Source organism: Electrophorus electricus, chromosome 9, assembly GCF_041902795.1.
Source record: "Electrophorus electricus isolate QZ-2024a chromosome 9, ASM4190279v1, whole genome shotgun sequence".
NCBI lineage: Eukaryota > Metazoa > Chordata > Actinopteri > Gymnotiformes > Gymnotidae > Electrophorus > Electrophorus electricus.
This window is the reverse complement of record NC_137505.1, coordinates 9,624,837-9,646,090: the sequence shown is the minus strand read 5'-3', so window position 1 is coordinate 9,646,090 and position 21,254 is coordinate 9,624,837. Positions and strand designations below refer to the sequence as shown.

Sequence of the window (21,254 nt, the reverse complement as noted above, 5' to 3'; positions counted from 1 at the left end):
CTTGATACTTTTAAGTCACTGAATGACAACCAGCTCTGTCCTTCTCCCTCAGCTGTGTCACTGATATAGTGGCCTGTCGGAGTAGTCGGTGGTCCTTAGTCATTTAATAGTTTCTACTGCACGTGTATAAATAATGTCAGATTACTCACCATGGTCCATGCTGTCACCTAAATGAGAAACCACCGCCTGGAGTCTGTAGGTGCCAGTGGGTGCACATTCCTGCAACAAACAAATACATCTTTTTTTCATACGATTAACTGAAAACGCATCACGGATCGAACGCCATCTCTGTATTAACAGGCCTCTTTCATTCTCTCTCATTCTGTCTCTGTGTCTCTCTCAGCTTGCATCTCTCTTCTTTTTGGTCTCTCTCTCTCCTCACCGGTAGGCTTACTTGCTGTCCTCTAGCTCCCTGTCCTTCTCCTCTCTCATTTACTACTGATGGGTTAAAAAGAACTTAGTCATTATGGCAGATACTAATACACAGCCATATTATCACTCCACTGTAAGAAAATGGCACAGCTCTACCTGGCTGGGGACTGGAGTTTTCCCCAGTTTATCATTTTGCATTTCTTGCGGTTTGTCCTGGGTTCCCGCTGCTCCACTGAGGACAAACCACAAAGCCATTCAGTCGGCATTTTGTAGCTAAATGGGAATGGGTGGACAGAGAAGTATGTGGGCACGGGTTGATGGTACGAGCTCACCTCGACTGCTGCCTGAGAGAAGCCACCCCAGGAAGGGCAGAGAGATCCAGCTCGGACGGGACGTCCATCACGTCTGAGAGCTTTTGGCCCAGCATGTCAAACCGCTTAAGGTGGAGGACGAAAATACTGTTCCAAGAGGAAAAGTGACTTAAGGACTGGAAGTGTGTGTGAGTGGAGGAGGGTGTGTGTGTTGGACTGGTTTAAAACTCATTCTTTAAGGTCATCTACGTCAGACGAGACTCACCGTGGCAGTGTGAAAAACTCCACCTCTTCAGTTGCCTCGCAGCCTGCTTCACACTCACAAAAACGCTCCAGTAGTGTTGGCTGAAAAAAGAAAGAGGCCCTTTCATTGAGAGTGATAAAATCAAAATGGTAGCATGTCATAACTGTATTCTCTCCTTTACAACAGGGTAATGAAGCCTTATCCAAAGAGGGTGTGTGAGGTGACCGACCTTAAAGTAAGTGTGTAGGCTGTCAGTCGTAGCAGGGCTCAGATTTACAGAGAGGTGGTTGTAAACATCCACTCTGCAGCTCTGCTTTCCACAGCTTTCACAAAATGGAGAACAGAAATGTTACAACATTTGCACAGAAATAATCTCCTGCATCCCTTATACAGTGTGAGTTATCACATGCTAATATGCTCAGTTTTACAAGTAGATAACATCTTATCTAATGTGAAGCATCAGAGCAGAAAACATTTAGAATGCTCAGTCCATGTCTGTTGTTTTCCCAAACTCACACACTCTCTGAGATTTGAAAGCTATGTGATGAATACAAGCTGAACTTGTGAGCATTTTAAATGTTCATATTTAAGTTATGTATGTTATGAAACTTTCATGAATACTTTAAACAGAGATGTCCGGAGAAAGCGCCTACTCTCTGTGAGAAAATGTACTTTAAACAAACACGTTAAGACTGGTTAAGACCAGTCCATTAACACAAAGGAGATATGCAACAGTGATACCTAATTACCTGGTGCATGTGAGCACAGACTTGATATGAAACTCAAAGTTTGCCACAGGGCAGATGTAAGAGAAGAAAGAGGCCCTGAGTCTCTCTCCCTCCTCTTTCAGCTGCAGTAAGCAGAGCATCAGGAACTCATGAGCATCCTGTGGAGGACAGCACAGGAGAACATCAGAGGAGGATTTGCTCCTGGACTTCAACAGCAGCACGGTGAGAAAACAAAGGTGGCCGTGTGCAGTTCCTGCAGGGTACTGCGTGAGGTTCTGATGTGTTCTGAATGGCTGAGGGCCATTTAGCTGGACCTGTTCATAGTCCTCTTCGAATGCAGGGCAGCGGGCTGAAACACACTCAAGCAGGGCTCCCAGGAGCTGCACCTTCTGCTTTGTGCTGCAAGTGGTGAGCCGGGCCTGCTGCAGATCTGAAAAACATCTACACACAGCAACAGGGAGACCAAGTGGTTTATATCTCTGAGCATCACAGCACCTCCTTAAGCACTCATGATTAAACAGTTCATTTAGACCCATGTGAAGCCTCTGGTTCTGAACGGGTACCTGAGCATCTGGCAACTAGAAGGATCCGTCAAGCAGGATGACTGAGCTCTGATGGGTCTCCAGAAGCAGGAGATACTCAGTAGGCACTGCAGAGTGGCGTTCATATAGCAGCTGTTCCCAATGTTGGGAAACCTAACAGGTCATCCATGTTAAAAATAGATTTAGTGCACAAGCTCTGAAACATCCAGGCCACTACATGTCAGTATAATGGCTGTTTCATAATGTGAAGAAGAACTGCTAAATGACTTACTGCTCATTTAATTACAATATGTTTGTATTTGTATAGGAGAAAAAGACTGAGCTTCACCTGTGTAAACTGTAAAATCATCTACTCTTAATAGGCTGTGTAGTAAAACGCGGTGTGTATTCTCGTCTTTACCCGAGCTGCCGAATGTTGAGGTGTTCGACAGCGGAATGGATGGGGGTGTGGCCTTGGCCCTCACCCTGACCAATCTGACGCCTCCTTTTACTCCTGAGGACGTGCAGCAGCTGTCCCAATAAATTCTGCGGCTGAACACGAGTGTCTGCTTGCATCAGAACAGCCGGAAACCTGAGAGACAGAAAAGAAGGGAGAGATGAATACACAGTGGCCAGTTATGCACAAAATGTTCACATAACAACCCTTAGACAGATAAAGGTGTGAAGAATGAAAAATACAATGATGTTTTTTCTCGTTTTATGCCCCAAGGAAGTTACAATGGCAGTGCCATTGGGTAACCACCATGCCACACTTTTCTCTGCCACGAAGATTAATTTTGATAATGTACCCACCTCTCAATGCGCACGGAGTCCACATCTTTATCTGCAGCCTCTGTATAGAGAACAGAAACTTGGAGTAAATGTCCTTAACCAAAAACAGACTATGCATTTGAACAACATGATCAAATCTGCTGAGCTCTAACCAGGAACAATCACTGCTGTAGTCCTGAGCGACTCATATGAGGAGGAGGAGGAGGCTTGACCAGGAAGGCACGACTGGGTAGAAGAGGCATTGTGGGATATGTCCACAGGTGAAAAGGAAGAAGCAGTACTGAAGATCAGGGACCCCTCAGAGGAAGAGGGGCAAGAAGTGGAGGTGGTCACATTCGCGGCGTGACCATCTAATGCCACGCAGGAGTCAGACACTTTGGAGGATGAGATTATGTGTCTCCACCAACTTCTATTCGTTTTCTCCTTCTTCTTTTCTGTAGAAAAGCATTGTAGAAACGTATTGATTTGTATATGAAGTATTATCGCGACTTAGCGATATCTCGGTATTCTTACAAGAATCTCATTTTGATTTAAAAAACAAAACAAAACAAAACTTTTTAATCATCTGCATTTGCGCTAGTTTTTTTAACAGGAAAATGCTAATTAGTTACGCACTGTAACGGCCCGAGTGCCGCTGGTCAAGGAACAGGACGTACAGACTCGCTCCACGGAGACGTTTATTAACGATTATTAACATACGATACAGACACCGGCACTCACGTATAACACAAACTGTGACCGTGAACACGAACATGATCAACGACTGACAATAAGGCACACACTAACAAGGGTTTAAATACATACAAACATGACAAGAGTAAACCGATGCAGGTGTGTGCTGAACAACATAGGCAAGGTTACGCACGAGACAGTCAACGAAGAACTCCCAGTGCACGCGGCGGGCCATACCACGTGACCAGTGGAAGCGTTCCGTGACATGCACAATAAATCTTAATCCTTTTCAGATTATCGTATTTAAAATCGTTCCCAAAGTGTAGGAAAAAACATACATACCTTCATACACGAGCAAACACAGCCCATCCTGTTCGAATCTGTGATCTACTCGATTAGAGAATTAAGTAAAATATCAAATATGGTTTTTACAGGTCCTTTAACTGATATTCGCGATACAGCGCACCTCATTGTTTTGTTTTAAAACGGAGTTTTGACTCTTAGATGTTCTGAATATGTATTATTTTGTCATTACTGATGCAAGTTCTCAGTTCTCATACGTTGTCACCCTCTTGAAAATAAATATTATTTACGTGTGTGTGTGTATGCGTTTCAAACGTAAGATTCTTTAACTTCCGCAGTATAGTTTGGTAAATTCAGGTAGCGTAATGTTTTTCCTAAAATCCTCACTGTCTCGCCCTGTGGTAAGGAGAAATGTTCCAAATATGACAGGTTACGTTTTATCATAGATAACTGGCTACAAAGTTACATTTGCGCCCTAATTTCTCTAGACATACATCTATAAGCATTGTTACTTTAAAACGCAATTAGTCTTGCGCTCTGGCAAACGTGTGCACCTGTAAATAATTACAATTATTTTAATGTACAACTTATTTTATTGTATAACCACACTGTAAATAGAATCCATAAGAATGTATTCAAAGCCAGAGTTGTAACGTTCAGTTATTTTTACAGGTAGAGGATTACTGTGCTTCTACTATCTCTTAGCAACAAGTGATTTTTTTTTTCTTCAGTATGACATGTGGGATAGTTTAGGGAACCTGATTTTTTTGTTAGATAAATATGTGTGGGTTATGACCGTTAAAAAGACCTGAACAAAAAAAATGTTTGGATTTTTATTCGCTGTCACCTTTCATCACGGGCAACATAAAAAATCACACTACTGCAATATCGCTAACATGTTACTGGCATGCGAATAAGACACCTGAGCACAGAGAGAAACCCAGTGTTATGATTACAGTTGACATTGGAACTAGCTAGATAGCTCATATTAAGACACTTCTTTGGAGAACACGTGCTAAAGTGTTTTCCCCACAATCTATATGCATAATTTATTTGCCAACTGTGACCAGAGAGAGAACATAGCTAGCTACCTTACTCACAGCCTAGGACTTGAATGGATTTTGATGAGGACTGCATATGCCTGGGATCAATTCAAACACGTCATGACGATGATATAAAACCTGATGAAACAAGCTTGACAAGCAGCAGTTCCGTTTTTCCGTGAAAGTATCAAGCACAGATGAAGACGTTTCTATGGTTATCTCGGTTTTATAAATATTAGCCTATAGAGTTGGGCTTAGTACGTGAATAAAAGATGGAATTAAACATGCATAAATTACGGTGTCCTGGAAAACCCATCGTGCTGCAAATACACAAAGCATATTCATCAAAGTGGTAACACACTTTAGAAATGCGGTGCAAATTTAGAAAACGCATACAACTTCAGGAACAAATCCTGTCACAACACAACGGAAGTGCTGTTTCCGGAGGACACGGAAAGGGGTGGACTTCTATGAGATTAGCGTGAAGTCTATTGGAAGTAGTGACAACTGAGTAAAAAGGGTTGTTTTTTTTTCCAGTTACCACGGTGTTATCAAGGGTAGGTATGTGATACAGAATGGAAGACCGACCTATTCATGCTCTGCATTCTTGCATATTTATTTATACATAAGGCAGCCTTAAAAACATGGGATGGAAATCCCATTTAACACAATATGCACTGTTTTACAGTCAGAGTGAAATAAGTAACATTCTCCTTTTAATATATATTTTTTAAATGTTAAAATTCTTAACTATGTCAGTTAAGCTGCCAAAAATGCCCCTTTTGAAATTTGTATTTCTAATGTCACAAGAACACTTTATTTACCTATCTCTGCCTATTCAGCCTATAGAGGTTTAGCACACCCACTTAAATTGCCTTTCTCAGGCATTTCAGCTCTGAGTACCTTTTGAAAGCGTTAGGATTGCTCTGCCCTCCACTGCAGACTTTCTCACTTTAGCAAACAAATGTCCTCAATACATTTATCCCTCTCATTGAAATTCATATCTTTAGGTTCCACCTGTAGATATGAGTAGAAATATTGTTGAACAGTATTTAAATACATTTAATTGAAATATGACTTTAATTACATTTTGATACATTTGTAATTTATAATTTGTATTGGACTGGAAAGGAAACAAATACAATTTTTATCGCATAGCCGTTATCACATAGCTGCAGGCCTAATGATGTAAAAATGTGCCCCCAAACATCAAATGTTCAACAGAAATAACAGGACCTGACACACTAAGGTACCGTAGACCCATTCAAATTGTGCTATTGGAATAAAAATTCCAATGCGCTCAGTCATTTTAGCTAGTGTTGATTTTGATTCTCGCCACAATTATACTAATAATCAGTGTTACAACTCAGCATGCAAAGTCACCGAACAGTCGACTGTTAATTCTATAGTAAGGAGAATGTAAAACAAACAAACAAAAAACCCACCAACAGTATTTTTTTTTCCTGTAACTGACAAAGATTGCATATGCTAAATGTATGTGTCCTAAATATATTCTAAATACATTTACATTAGTGTTTTAATTAATTTCTCGAACATTTTGTTGAAATGCATTTGTAATTTATATTCAGAGACATTCAGTGTACTTAAGTACAAGCATTAAATTAGCATCACTGTTCACCATAGCGGTTTTTCCATTTTTTGTGGCTTTGTCCCCTGCCTCAGTTTGGCTTTAAATCATTTGTCTTGGTTCTACTTTACTTACTATGGCTGATTCAGTTCCCTCAGTAGTCAAGTAATTCTTCATTAAATACTTTCTTCTAGTATCTGTTTAAAAGTAACAGAAAATGTCTTATTAGCGTTGTATAGATACTTAGAAACACTTCTACGTAGATCTCTCTCTCTCAGACACACACACACACAGTTCATCCAAGTGGTGGCTGTGGTCAGAACTTACCCTTAAGAAGTCATCCTCTGAGGTCGTGTTCCTTCTCTTAACACCCTTCCGACAACAGCAAGTGAACAATAGCACAAGCTGCGTGAATATTCTGGTAGGGATCTTGTCTTTTCGTTTTTCTTTTTCCCATATTTTACCAAATGTGCTTTTCCTTTTGGTCCAATCTTCCTAGGATATTTTCTCTCAAATTACATGGAGGGACTGACATGTTCTAAACCTGCCTGTTATACCTTTACCCAGGGATGTTCTATAGGATTAAGATCTGGGGACTGTGAAGGCCAGGGAAGCATTGTAAATTTGCTGTCTTGATACTGGAACAAATCCGTGATTATACAACCCTTGCGGCAGGGTTTTCTTGTCTTGTTGAAAGTGTCCTTCTGCCATAGTTTAAGCAGCTGCATGAAGGGATGCACTTGGTCACAATACATAGGTAAGCCCTTCTGTTCAAACATCTACTGATTTCAGAGGACCCATGGTGTGCCTTCAGACCATGTTAGTTGGAGCAACAGCATTGTATCTGGCTGCAATTTGCTTGACCGTGCGCCACTTGATCATCAGAATGATTCTTGATGTCATCCTCTTCTGATCACTTTCAAAATATTGGTCCTGGCTAGTCTGTTCCATGCCTCGTTCGCAGTTGGCTTCGCTCAGACCGCTTGACTTTCCCATTCTAATGTTTACATGGTGTTTTTGCAATTAGTCAAAACTGACCTTTCATGACCTTCATTATAAACTTTTCTAAGCAGTCATGACCTCACCCTGTCATAATATGTACTATTAGATCTTCCCTGTGTCCAAAGTGATCTCATGGCAGGAATTTTCCAGCCAACCATTTCCAAGTCAAGCCAATTCAAGCAGAATGCCAATGAGAGCGTTTCTGATTAACTCCTGTCATTGTACTAAGTCGGTAAGAAAGGGTTAGCTACATAAAAATAAAAGTGAATGACTTAAAAGTTTGATCATTTTAACTGAATCTATATTTTATGGAATGGTGTAATTAACCTTCATTATAAACTTTCCTTAGGCGTCATGGCCTGTCCCTGCCAGAATATTTACTATCAAATCTTCCCTGTGTCCAAAGTGGTATCATGGCAGGAATTTTCCCAAGTGTTTACATTAAAGGAATCTGACTATACTGATTACTCTTCGCCAGCTAACAGCAAATAAAAGATGCTGGATTTTGGATTATGTGAGTATATAACACGTGACTGTGTTTGTGTCAGAGAAGGGAGAGGGAGAGGCTTTGTCTCCAGCCTCCCGCTGCTTGCTGCTGTTCAGCTTCTCACTCCTGAGATCCTTCTCGCTCTCCTTCTCCCATTGCGTCCCACTCCGCAATGCTGCTGCAACTTCAACCGCTGACAAAGTGCACCAGCTCAAAGCGTGGTCTAGAGCCAAATTTCAACACGGGCATCTTCCTCATTGGCTCATCTCCCTCAGAGGGGCAACACATGCACAGTTTCAGCTCCTATCGATACCCACGTAGAACCTTATAAAATCAAACTGACAATGACAAGGAAACCATATTTTCAACACCTCCAGCACAAGTAGTAGTTTTTAGCAATGCACTACTTTTAGTGGTTGTTGAGCATCTGGAAAGAATGCAAGTCACCAGGGTAACATCAAGAAGCCCTTTTAGACTTACTTCCATCAGATGAATTCGGCCTCTTTTTTGCTTCAGTATTTGGGACTAATTCGTAGGAGGGCATTTTGCCAACATGAATCCCCTCTGCCATGTCATGCACTCTCTGCATCAGTTGTGGGCCATACCTGCTAGACCAAACATTTACATTCTGAATACTTTGGCTGAAGTTGTTAAAATGTTAGTATAAAAATCAACACTTTTAGCTGTATCTTAATTTCAGGCTGATTTAACAAGTAGATAAGCTAACGTAGTGAGCGGTTTGTCTTGGCTTGTCCTAATGGCAGTCAGGGGCCAAAACACTTACTGTAACACTTTATACTTATAACGCACTTTCCTTAACTATTACAGATGCCGTTTAACAATGAGTTCTATTTTTAAAATCTGGAAACAGCAACTCAGCACAGAAGGCGTTAGACCCTACCTGCATGCTAAGAAGACATGGTTCACTCAGACCATCGATAGAGACAACAGCTGATCTAAGTCTCTTGCTTCGTAATTTTCAACATGCTTGTTTATGAATAACTTTCGAGCTAACCACTGCTTATCGCTTTCAAAGTTTTGTCAGAATTTATTGATATGAAAGACTCTTGTCATTCTGATAATTGTCTGCTAGGACCAACTGACAATGTTATTGCCCCGACATACGCCCGGTGAGAAAAGCATTGTGGGAATTTCAAATATGGCCTTTGCAATGCTCGGTTTGCCTGCTAGTGCCTGATCTTCGTGCAGAGAACCTCCAGCTTTGGTCACTTTCTATGCAGAATTCGATACGCTTCAAGATTGGTCTAATGGGCCAGTCATTGCTCATCCTCCGCCGCACATGTTCAGTCGACAGAGGGTGGATTTTCGTCCTGCTCTGTCTCTGTCCCATTGTCAAATGCGCTAACATTTGCTGAAATTGAATCTTTTTAATGCTATGGCAGGGGTAACTGCCTGCTACGAGCTGCCATAGCTGCAGGTGTTTGGTGACTAGACCAGTCAGCATGCAGGAGTCTGCCTATGTTCAGTTAGAACAGGCATCAGTAAGACAAGACTCGCTGTACTCACTCATTATCTTAATACTGTTCATTAAATTAAGTCAGCGGCTTATATTGAGTTTAGGTCATTTGGTACGACGACTCTACAGTCTTGAATTGATTTCTGCAGTGTAATATGGATATGAATGTTAAAATGTTCTATTACAGAACACGACACCTGTTGCGTTTTATATTGGTAAATCTCTGATATGACCGCTGTAACATAAAGTTGCGGTTATAAGTACGTGAAACATTTTGATCGGCTGAAATGTAGATGTATGTACATGCAATATATTTGTGATTATGTAAATCAAACAGCTATTCTTATTCTTATGGCTAGCTAAATAGATTGCAATTTCGTCGTCTTCAAGGCATGGCATGGTGTTTATTCATTCTTTGGCATACAAAATGACGCCTTTTCACGTTGTGGAACTACAAATATGGCGGCCTTTTTTCTTTAACGTTTTAATGACGTAAAAGCAGAGTCTCACCGTAAAGTCGGGCAGGAGCGTCTGGACTCAATTATTTCTTCGTATCTTCCCCCATCTAGCGGTCAATAACGGGTAGTCTTAAATTGATTTCTATCGCGTAATACTTTGGATATAAATGTTTAAATTTCCTGTTGCAGAACAGACAAAGTATAGTCAACCAGTTCTAACCTTTTGATAAAAACTTGAACTTCAAAGTAGGTGAATCTATTTCCTTAAACCAATCAGATCACAGTTCATTTACATAACATCAATGCTTTGAGTGCTTTAGATATGAGAACATCACAGTGATCTTTCTGCTCACACATCAGTCAGTCTATAATTCTGTATTATGTGTTTCTATAGCTTCCAACTTTCATGAGTTCCTTGAATCTGTGGAGAAAAGTGCAGACCAATGTAGTTTCTTATTTGTGAACATTTATACATTTATTGTAATTTATTTATCATTTAAATTTTTTATTACTTTTAATTTATAGACATAAGGACACAGAAAACAGTTCATATACTGAATGAATTGTTACAAGGTAATATTTTCTAAACTGTGTTTATCATATGTTTTTTATTTCTAAACGTTAATGCAGTGTGTTAATTTGTCACACCGAGGCAGAAGGGGTGAATCTGATATAGCCCTCTTCCATTGTCAACTATTCAGAGTCCTCCAGTGGAGCTCATACAACTAAAGAAACACATACAGAGGTCACTGGAGGTTCTAAGTTACATCTAAAGTGGTCTAGTTGTGACGTTGCAAGGATAAGCAGGATGCGGGGACGAGGCACGATGAAACGCACTTTTATTTTTGCAAACATGCAAAACATACAACAAAGCTCAAACACTATGCACATCTCAAACACCAACACACGTACTATGACACACGAGACATATATGCACCCAAGCCGATTACACATAACAGAACAGGCGAACGACACGAGAGGGTGTGGCAACACAGACGAACACACACACACCAATATGTTTGAGGAGGGGGCGGGGCCACAACATGACACTAAGCCTGTACACACTGTTCCAACACCACCCTGTAGGGCACCATCTCCATGGAAGTATATTTTTAAAAGCATGTTTGATAACCATATTTATACTGGAACGATTTAATCAAATGTATTGTGTTTTTTGTTCTTCTCTAAGACCTTTCGGACGCCGATATTCAGATTTGAGTCTGAGCAAGTTGCGAAAGCCACTGTGAGGGTTTCTGGGTGCTCTGGAGGAACACCCCGAAGTTGTACACCTGCACCAAGCCTGAGACCCCTCTGCCCCTGACACAATTGCCCAGGAATGCGGGCATGTACCTAGACTATGAGGCTGGGCAGCTGTCTTTCTATTACATACTAACATATCTACATATTTATCGGAAACCTCTGGGAGAAGAAGCTGTATCCCCTCTTTGCACTGCTGGACAGACACACTTATGACACTGTACTCATCAAAAGCAGCACCAGAGATGCACTGAGTCATATCCCACTACAAACCTCTCAGGCCAGCTTGTTTGCACATTTTGTCATAAAACTTAAGATGTCAGTTGTTGCTGTTATATATAAAATTACCAAATTAAAAAATAAATAAATCAAAAAGTACTTGTGGCTAGACGAACACAGTCAATCACATAAACAAGATATAATGTCAGTAATGTTTGCGGCAGGTTTTTCAAATGTGCCCAGACTCATATTAAAAAATTTCCATGTTTCGACAGTTTGAAGGTGGCCATGAAACTAACAGTCTGGTGGAAATTCCACAAGATATCAAACTCCACACTCACACAAACTAGTCATTCTCCCATTTGGAACAATCCAGACTTTACCATGAACAAAAATATTAAACTTTACATCTTGGATAGAAAAGGGCATTACACACCTTAAACATATTTATCATAAGACTTCTTTCATGTCACGCCCACAACTAGCCCCAAAATACGGAATAGAAAGCACCCAGTTCCTACAATACCATCAGCTAAAATAACCTATGTGTTCAAAAATCAATTCCGATACCTACATCCATATCAGAATTTATAAACAAACATTCTTAATACAAAAAACCTATTATCTAAGATATACAAAATAATAGTGAAATCAAATCTCACAGTTACCCTCCCATCGAGACAATGGGAAGAAGATTTATTACCAGCCCCCGACGCTGCAGTTTGGATTAAAATGTGTAATAATAATTACCACGTGACAGCAACACTAACCTACAATGCATTCAGTACAAAATAATACAGAGTACATTATACTACACATTGGATGTTTAAAATTGGTTTCACAAGCTCAGCAATCTGTACATACTTTACTCAAAACACAGCTGACGATTACATTCACGCACAATGGCAGAGCACAACAATCAAGCAATTTTGGCAAGTCGTCATCACCAACATATACCATGCTTTAAATAACCATATCCATCCAACACCATCTTTATGTCTCCTAGGAGACATATCATCAACCAATATGACAGGATACTATGTATAACATTATTATATTGATATAATAAAAATATTATTGCAAAAAAACAGCAAACAAAAAAAAACATACTCATGAACTGGAAAACAAAAAATAATGTTAGTGTCACCCATTAGAAAAATCTATTGATAGACTATATATCTATAGAATAATTCTCAGAATTAATCAATAACAGAACCAATAATCTAGACTGGACACCTTTGATAAAATCCATACAGAGCGAATCAATAAACGATAAATATCACACTCTAATCCAACATACATGTACTCGCACATAACCACACATATATATATATATATATATATATATATATATATATATATATATATATATATATATATATATATACATACATACATACATACATACACACACGCACATCATTCCTGTAATGGTGCAGATGGCGAATGCTTAAAAATATTCTATATACATTTTGCGTTTGTCTGTTCATCTGTCTGTCTTATTTTTAATAATAAAGCTCTAAAGGTCCTCTGATGGGGGGTAATACATTTATATATTTATTTCTCCAGATTTCTATCTCTGAGAGAAATAAAAAAGTCCTTTTACAAATTGCACCTCGTTGTGGACCTCGGCTAGGTTTACATTCCAAGTGATTATTTTAGAATTCAAGGGGAGGAGCTGCAGGAGTTGGAAGAATGAATTAGGAAAAAATAAGTTATCAGAGCAATAGAGGAATGAAACCCACGCAAGAATCCTAGAGCCGATGGTTTACCTGCTGAATTTCATAAGGTGTGCGTTAGTGAAATTGCTGATCTTCTAGCTGATGTTTTTAATGAAGCATTAGATGGGGGGCAATTGCATGATTCATTTTATCATAGTGTGATATCATTAATATATAAAAAAAGGAGATCCTTGTAAGTTGGATAATTGGAGACAGGTCAGCCTATTAAACTTGGAGTACAAAATTTGTGCAAAAATAATTGTTAATAGGATGTCAGAAATATTGAATGATATCATAGAGTTGGAACAGATATGTGTGATAAGAGTAAGATACATGTGGGATAGTTTAGGGGTAATAAGGAGTTTGGTTATTGAAGGGTCTGAGAGGGATTTTTATATAATAGGACTGGATCAGAAAAAGGCCTTTGATTATATTTCTAGAGACTACTTATGGTGTACATTGGAACATTATGGATTTCCAGAGAGGTTTGTAAATATGATTAAATTATTGTATAGTAAATCAAAAGTCCAAATTAATGTTAATGGTGTGTTAACTGAAGATTTTGAAATACATAGAGGGGTTAAACAAGGATGCCCATTGAGTGCTGCATTATATGTCATCACTATTAGCCCACTATTATATAAAATTAAAAATGATCAGCAATTACAAGGTGTTCACATGTTAGGTATGGAAAGATGGAAAATATCTGCGTACGCAGATGATGTGACGGCTTATGTCAAGAATCAAAATGAGTTTCATATAGTTAAGAGGCACTTTGAAATGTATGAAGTTGTGGCTGGAGCAAAATTAAATGAAAGTAAAAGTGAAGGGGTATGGATAGGAGATGGGCAACCTGTACCAATAGATGTAGAAATAAAAACTGAAATAAAAATATTAGGTTTGATGGTAGTAAATGGTAGGTGTAGCGAACGGAATTGGGAGAAAAAGGAGTGTGAAATTAAACTAGAATTGGGAAAATGGAGGGTGTCAAACTATAAGACTAGAATACAGGAGGTTAAGACCTTTATTTTTTCGAAATTGTTGTTTTTGGCTATGGTTTTCCCTCCGGATGAGAAATGTATTAAGAGGCTGAATAAAATGTGTGTTGGTTTTATTTGGGGAAATAACAGAAGTGACAAAAAGGGAAATTATGTACAAGTCAAAAAATAAAGGCGGATTAGGGGGAGTTGAGTTAGCTCAGAAATTAGAAAATGCCTTTTGCAAAAATGTAACGAAAGCTATATTTCGGAAAGAAATTTGGGTAGGAGATGTAAATCAGTGGAAAGAAAAGAGGCAAGTCAAGGAAACATGCTCCTTATTTTAAATTACTATATGGAGATTTTTTGTTTAAATATGGGCAGCTTAATATTGATTGGAATAAGTCCCCAAATAAAATGATAGATAAAACAATACAAGACTGTGATTTTGGGGGAATGTCAATTATAAGGGTCTGACAGTGACAGAATGTGAAACCTGTGTTAAAGATGTGCAGTCTAAAAGTATCTCGGAAAATGTTCGAGATACTGCATGGCTTATATCTGTTGGAAGATTGCCTGTACGATGTAAAATTGCATAGCCGATGAAATGATAGAACATATATTACTGCAGTGCACAAGGACTATTGAAATTTGGGAGAAAATGAAAGGTATTGGGTTTAAATGGGATCGTAACAGGAAAAGTATTATGTATGGAGTGTTTAATGAGAATTTGACTGAGAATGTGAAGGACCTTTGTTGGATGATTGTTTGTGTGCCAAATTCGAAGATTTGGAAAACACGATGTAAGATGATTATTGAGCAATGTATAATACCTGCAGAAATAGTTTTTAAACAGATTGTGTGTGAGTTAAAAAGGTTGAAGACGTTTGATATGAGAGGAAAAATTCCCTGGACTCTTTTGGACATATAAATGGATGTATACCTAATTTACAGATGTAAATTGTATTGTTAATTATTAATGTATAGAGTGAAGGTAGTCTGTGTCCTCTGGTAGATATTGTTTGTGAGGTTTTTGTGATGGAGTGTTTGTATTGAATTGAATTGAATTTTCTTAATAAAGTCAATTTAAAAATGGAGAAAGGCGGTCCTAGAAACATTATTTATTTACATGAGCTTTGAACGAGAGAGTGGGATCCATAACTCCAAGATCTTTAACCGTTAGATAAGATGTGATTGGGAGACCATTGAGGTTCATTGAGTAATTAGACAGTGGGGACCTAGCTAACTCTGGGCCTAATAGAAACACCTCTGAATGTCTCCGAATGTTAGAAATTAATTAAAAATACTAATGTCAATGTATTTACCACACATGCATTTAGGACATGTAATTTTTTCAATTATGCTTGCTACAGAATTAACAGTCAAACGTTCAGTGACTTTGCATGCAGAGTTGTAACTCTGCTTATTACTAGAACTGTGGCTAGAATCAAAATCAACGCTAGTGTCGTTCCTAAAGCCATTAGACTCCTGAACTCTGGCTAACTCCAATTCCAATTCAGATTCCAAAATGGGCACTTTTATACATGCTTATAGACAGTCACACACACACACACACACACACACACACACACACACACACACACACACACACATACACACACACACACATACACACACACACACACACACACACATACATACGTACATACATACATATCTATACACACACTCACACATTGTTTTGCATCGGACTAGTGCTGAAGTCAAACATCACACAAATAAACTATGCACTCCTGTTGCAGTCTTGCACATTATCCTACTTGCTGCTAGAGTACTGTACTAAACCAGCACTGTACTCTGAACTGTTCTGGCTGCTACCGGTGACTGCTATGTTCAGGGTAGCATATCACTGATTGCTATGCACAACTCGCTTTACATATGCCCAGTACTGTGTACTGTACTAAATTGCACTGTCTACTCATTTTGTATTTTGTATTTGTCCTGTCCTGTATTTATTATTGTTTATTTAATGTTTATTTAATGACATTTTGCAGTATATTGGACTGTTTGCACTTGTGTAGCATGTTGTCTGTTGCACTGTTGTTTTTATGTTGCACCATGGTCCTGGAGGAACATTGTCTTGTTTTTTTTGTGTACTTGTATATAGCTGAAATGACAATAAAACCTCTTGAACTTGAACTTTTTAACAAAATGTTTAATTAATAAAATATTTTATTGTTTAATCCTTTAATGAACCATCTTGTTCTTCAGGTCAGTGAAGACCTGCCAAAAATAGTGCGGGTCATTGTTAATCTGCAGCATCTTGCCACTCATGCGGTTAGCAATGTCCAGGGATCGGGCCCAGAAGGCCCCTTTGTTTTTCTCCACCAGGAAAGCTTTGGCTGGGTAGCTGATCTCCTCACACATGTAGGAGCAAGACACATACAAGCATGTGAGCAGCACGGCCTGCAACTCCTCCTTGGTGGCCACCTCAACTGAAATGATGTCACGGCACAGCATGTAGAGAAAGACCACGGTGCTTGGAATGAGGAAGCTTTGCTCCTGCCATTCTGTCAGTGTCACGTAGCAGTCCACAATGCGCAGCCACTGCACAGGCTCGTCAGCAGTCAGGTCCTTCAGCAGGCAGCAACGCCGGCACAAGAACACACCCAGGCATGTGAGCAGCTCGTTGGTGGAGGACTGCATGAGCAGTCTAGGCATGCTTTCAGTGCCGGCCTGGCCCAGCCTTTCAGGCTTACTCGCAGTGGGGGACTGGGTTAAAGAAACATCACAAAAGACAGTTCACAACTGAAACCGGATTATGAGTGATAACAGTGGGCTCCATTTAAACTCAACCCAAATTATCCCAGTGATTCCAGACTAGATCTTTTTTTTTTTTGGTACAATCAAAAAGAATTGTGGTACAGCATTAAACAGATTTAGCCCCAGTATTTATAAATTGCTTCTTTGACACACTTACCATCGCTCGACCCAAGATAAATAGATGGTGTCCTGATAATGGAGGAAGACCCATGGATGGTGTCATCTGAACTGACTGACAGGTAACTTTTTTCTCACCATTGTAAGCAGTCTACAGTGCTTCAATCTCCTATGAAAATGAAAACAAGGAGTTAACCAGGATCTCACAAGTGCACAAAGCCATTCTTTTAAAACATAACATGAAAGTGCTAGCTAGCTGCAATGATAGTGTGTGTGTGTGTGTGTGTGTGTGTGTGTGTGTGTGTGTGTGTTTGAGAGAGAGTGAGTAATATATCCACTTTACCCTAAGCTGATGCAGGTTTTTCATCAGTCCCTCCATTCTTTGAAAGATTCCATCCACATTTTTTATCATGCGCTGCCGTATACTTGCTCGTGATTGGCAGGGCCTCGTTTCATGCCACAGCATCTCCAGGTGTGAACGGCCTTTTGGTGACTGGCAAGGCATCTCCTGCCCTTCTTGCTGTGAGGACAATGATGTCACTTTCTGCTTCTGACTGGCAGCCTCTAAAGGATCCAAGGATCCAAGGATCAACAGTCTTAGTGTCCTGACTGGCAGAACACAAAGGGTGCAAAAAAGTTGGTAAATATCTGAGCCTGCTAAAATTATTTTTATAAAAACACCACCACCACCACCAGAAATATACTGTTTAACTATCAAAGTGCAACAATGACTGTGTAACGGAGTGTAACAAATTCTTACCATCTTGAAGAGCAGCATCAGCCACTTTAGCTTGTCCTCCCACATAACCCTGCCCACCAGTATTCATGTAGGCTTCTGATTGGTCAGTTGGGATAGTAGGTGTGAGAACATTTTCATCATCACTCTGTGAATCTCTCTCTATCGAACCAGACTCTTCTGATAGGGAGCCATCTAGGGACCAAAGGCATCAGCCATAAGTACCACAGAGAGCAAATCCTATGACATTGTATACAAACAAAAACAAACATGGGCTTACCTAGACGACCGACTTGATTACCATGCAACCGTAGAACCGCAGACCTAGAGGAGATGTCAGGAGTCCAATCATTGTAAGTGCATCTTTGAAATTCTGCCTTCTCTTAACAGCATTACAGCAGCATTAGAAAACTTTCAAAATCCTGAGTACTTACGGAGCTGTTGATCCTTGCTCGGTGGCTTCAATGCCTCCAGAGGCCGAGGAGATGGTCTTTTCTAACAGGTTCTTCCATCTGTGGAAACATCGCTAAAGCCATCAGGTCCCAATTTCTACAACAGCACAATGTTGTTAAAATCATCTGAACATATGGGCATAGTATTCAAAGAAATACTTGCCATATTTCTGAGCTGATTTTGCGGGAAATTCAAATGGTTATCCATTCATGCACAATATCTACTTCACTTAAGGCTTGGTTTCTATACTTCTGGGTGCCTGGTTTGTCATTTAAACCATAAATGGCCCGACACCATAAATGTTATCACAATACAGACACAGCAGTGCTGACTGGTTGACCTTGATGAGAAGATGGTGGGTCAGAGAGAGGAAAAAAAACAAACTCACGTGTTTTTCTCAGAGGAAGTCCCAGCCACCAGCTCGTATATCTGTCTCTCTGATGTACTGATCACATACAAGGCCTTGTTATCTGATAGAGAAGAGCAGGTTGTCAAACAATGTATTCAACGTAACCCACATGCAATTTCTAACTGGCTTCTTAATTTTTTTAAAATAAAATAAAGACATAGTTATTCCAGACCCATTCATCTATTCTGGCTATTCATAGCTGTAAGAATAACTACAAATATACCTGTAGCCACAGATCTGACAAGAGATGAATCCAAGCGAACAACGGGGCAAAAGGTGGTTTTGAGGTGCGGGTTCCCACCCCAAACCCCACCCAGTGAGCGCGCTGGACATCGCAAGATCAAACGGTCACCTGGACCCCTTTGGAGTAGCACCAACAGGTCTGAGAGAAGCAGAGCATGAATGTCTGGAACCCACACACACACACACACACAGAGTGAGAATGGACCTGTCAAGTAATCATTTGCAAGAGGAAAAACAAAAATGTATGCAAGCTTGCACACAGATCACTGAAAGCATCCATTCACATTAAAAGTCCTTGAAACATGTGCATACACACATATGAGCATACAGGCAGATGCAGGTGCACACACACACACACACACACACACACACACACACACACACACACACACACACACAGTTATTCAGACCATGTCATGTGTGAGGTAGCAGGGAACCAAATAACTCCAAGTCAGCATAGCACCATGCTCTCAATAGCTGCATTCCCCAGAGTGAACAGTGATTTGTTCAGCTGTGATGATCTCTTACCTATAGCTTTATCTTTACTAACTTTCCAAGTCAACGGTCCTTCGTGGATCATTTTCTTAGTGGTCAGGTCCAGATTCTACATAGAAAAAGAATATAGTTAATAATTCATACTCTGGATCAGGTGCTCCAAGACCAGAGAAGCTGTTTGGAAGGCAGATGGTGGATACATAGTAAGGCCGTACCTTGAACTGAGCAGCGACAGGACTGGCCTGCCTCTCCAGAGGGGACAAGTCTAGCCTGCGCTGATAACGGCTGAGCAGTCGCCGGTGCTCCGTCTCCCTGACGACCTCATTGACAGCTCGTAGTATCCCACGGCAGCACGCCTGTGCCCTCACCAATGTCTGCAGGTCTGGAGAACCAGCTGTTGTGGGGGCACATACTAGTGTTAATCCAGGAGAAAGGGTGTGTGTGCTTGCCTCCTTGGTAAACTGGTATGTGTGTGTATACTGAAGTGTTTTCATGGTTCAATACATTGTGTGTGAGTGTTTCTATACATGCCTTCTGTGTGTCTGATGATGTTATCCAGCAGCAAGGGGTATTTGGTGAGTCTCTGCATCTCAGACACTAGAAGGTCCTTTAATTGTAGTCGGCGGCAGTGAGGGCTGGCTTCACATTCCTAACACACACACACACACGAATGAGCCAAGGACATCTAAGTCCAAATGTGGATTCTGTTGACTGCAACACCAATTTATACCTAAAACAGCATCACTAGAAGTTATGTGCTGCAATAAAAGTCAAATATAAAAGACTGGATAGTCTCCAATTCAAAGTATGGGTCAACCAATTCACAACCCAGCCCACTAACAAATATGGCAGAAGCTCTAGTGTTTGTAGGTTTGTCCAAAGGCTTTATACCTCTAAAAAGTGTTACCTGTATAAGGTGCGCGAAACGCGGGTCTTTGCATTTATTTTTAATGAGCTCCAGTGCCTGACTCTGCTGACTGCACAGGTGAGACACCTGCTCCTGGAACTCCTCTCCTGCAGCGTCTTCAAACTATCACGCACACACACAAACACATGAGCTACTGACATATCAAGTAAAGCAACAAGTATATCCCACACTACACAGAACAACCCCTTCATTTTAGACAGCACCAAAAGATGATGTGAACTAGAAAGGGAGTAACACTAGCCAGCTCTCACTCTAGACACCATGATGTCTCCGATGCCTTGAACTATAGAAGAGTCCCTCAGCCTCTTCATGGACTCACACAGATTCGCTGAAACACAAATGCAACACCACAAAACAGAATCTGTTTAAGCGAGCCAGTGTATATGTGGTTTGTTAGAAAGTTGTGTCAGTGGGCAACAGAACTCTACTTGTGTCATGAAGGCCACCGCAGAAACAACATGTACAGCCTCCAGTCCATACCTGCTCACAGTAATGGCATGGTGCCGATAGCTGATATTGTTCTGTCATTAAATTCTCAGTTTGGGTGGGTTTTACACTTCTTTAATCTTGATTATGATTTAGACACCAAGTAGGCTTCAGAAATTTAGGTTTGAAAACACACTAAGACAAATGGAGCAGATTTACACGCACACACACACGCTCACACACAGAGAGACTGACCATGAAGACTGTAGACCTGGGGCAGGTTGGGGAAGATACAGGAAAGGTCTTCGACGGTCAAAAGGTTCCTCATCTTCTGGAAGAACACCTGATCGAGAACCCTGAGAGTCCGCAAGTGAGATGCTTCCGTTGTGAACAGCTCTGAGGAAGAGGATATAGCAAAGTCACTACAATTTCTTACAAACGTTACACAATTCAGAATTCCACATTTTCATGAGTCAGGATAGAATTATCAT

At 40.2% G+C, this 21,254-nt stretch overlaps 1 protein-coding gene across 1 annotated transcript in view; it reads right to left on the bottom strand.

Annotated features, from left to right (window-relative positions):
* Positions 1–700: 700 nt before the first annotated feature.
* LOC145659170 (ubiquitin carboxyl-terminal hydrolase 29-like) overlaps positions 701–21,254 on the bottom strand; it is a 59,113-nt gene continuing 38,559 nt past the window's right edge. The window contains exons 2-10 of the mRNA XM_081720315.1: positions 3,121–3,318; positions 2,990–3,029; positions 2,598–2,768; positions 2,219–2,350; positions 1,970–2,096; positions 1,677–1,813; positions 1,157–1,250; positions 949–1,028; positions 701–830 (exon numbers count right to left, since the gene is read on the bottom strand). Coding sequence (XP_081576441.1) covers positions 701–830; positions 949–1,028; positions 1,157–1,250; positions 1,677–1,813; positions 1,970–2,096; positions 2,219–2,350; positions 2,598–2,768; positions 2,990–3,029; positions 3,121–3,318 — 1,109 coding nt within the window. The remainder of the gene's footprint in view (positions 831–948; positions 1,029–1,156; positions 1,251–1,676; positions 1,814–1,969; positions 2,097–2,218; positions 2,351–2,597; positions 2,769–2,989; positions 3,030–3,120; positions 3,319–21,254) is intronic.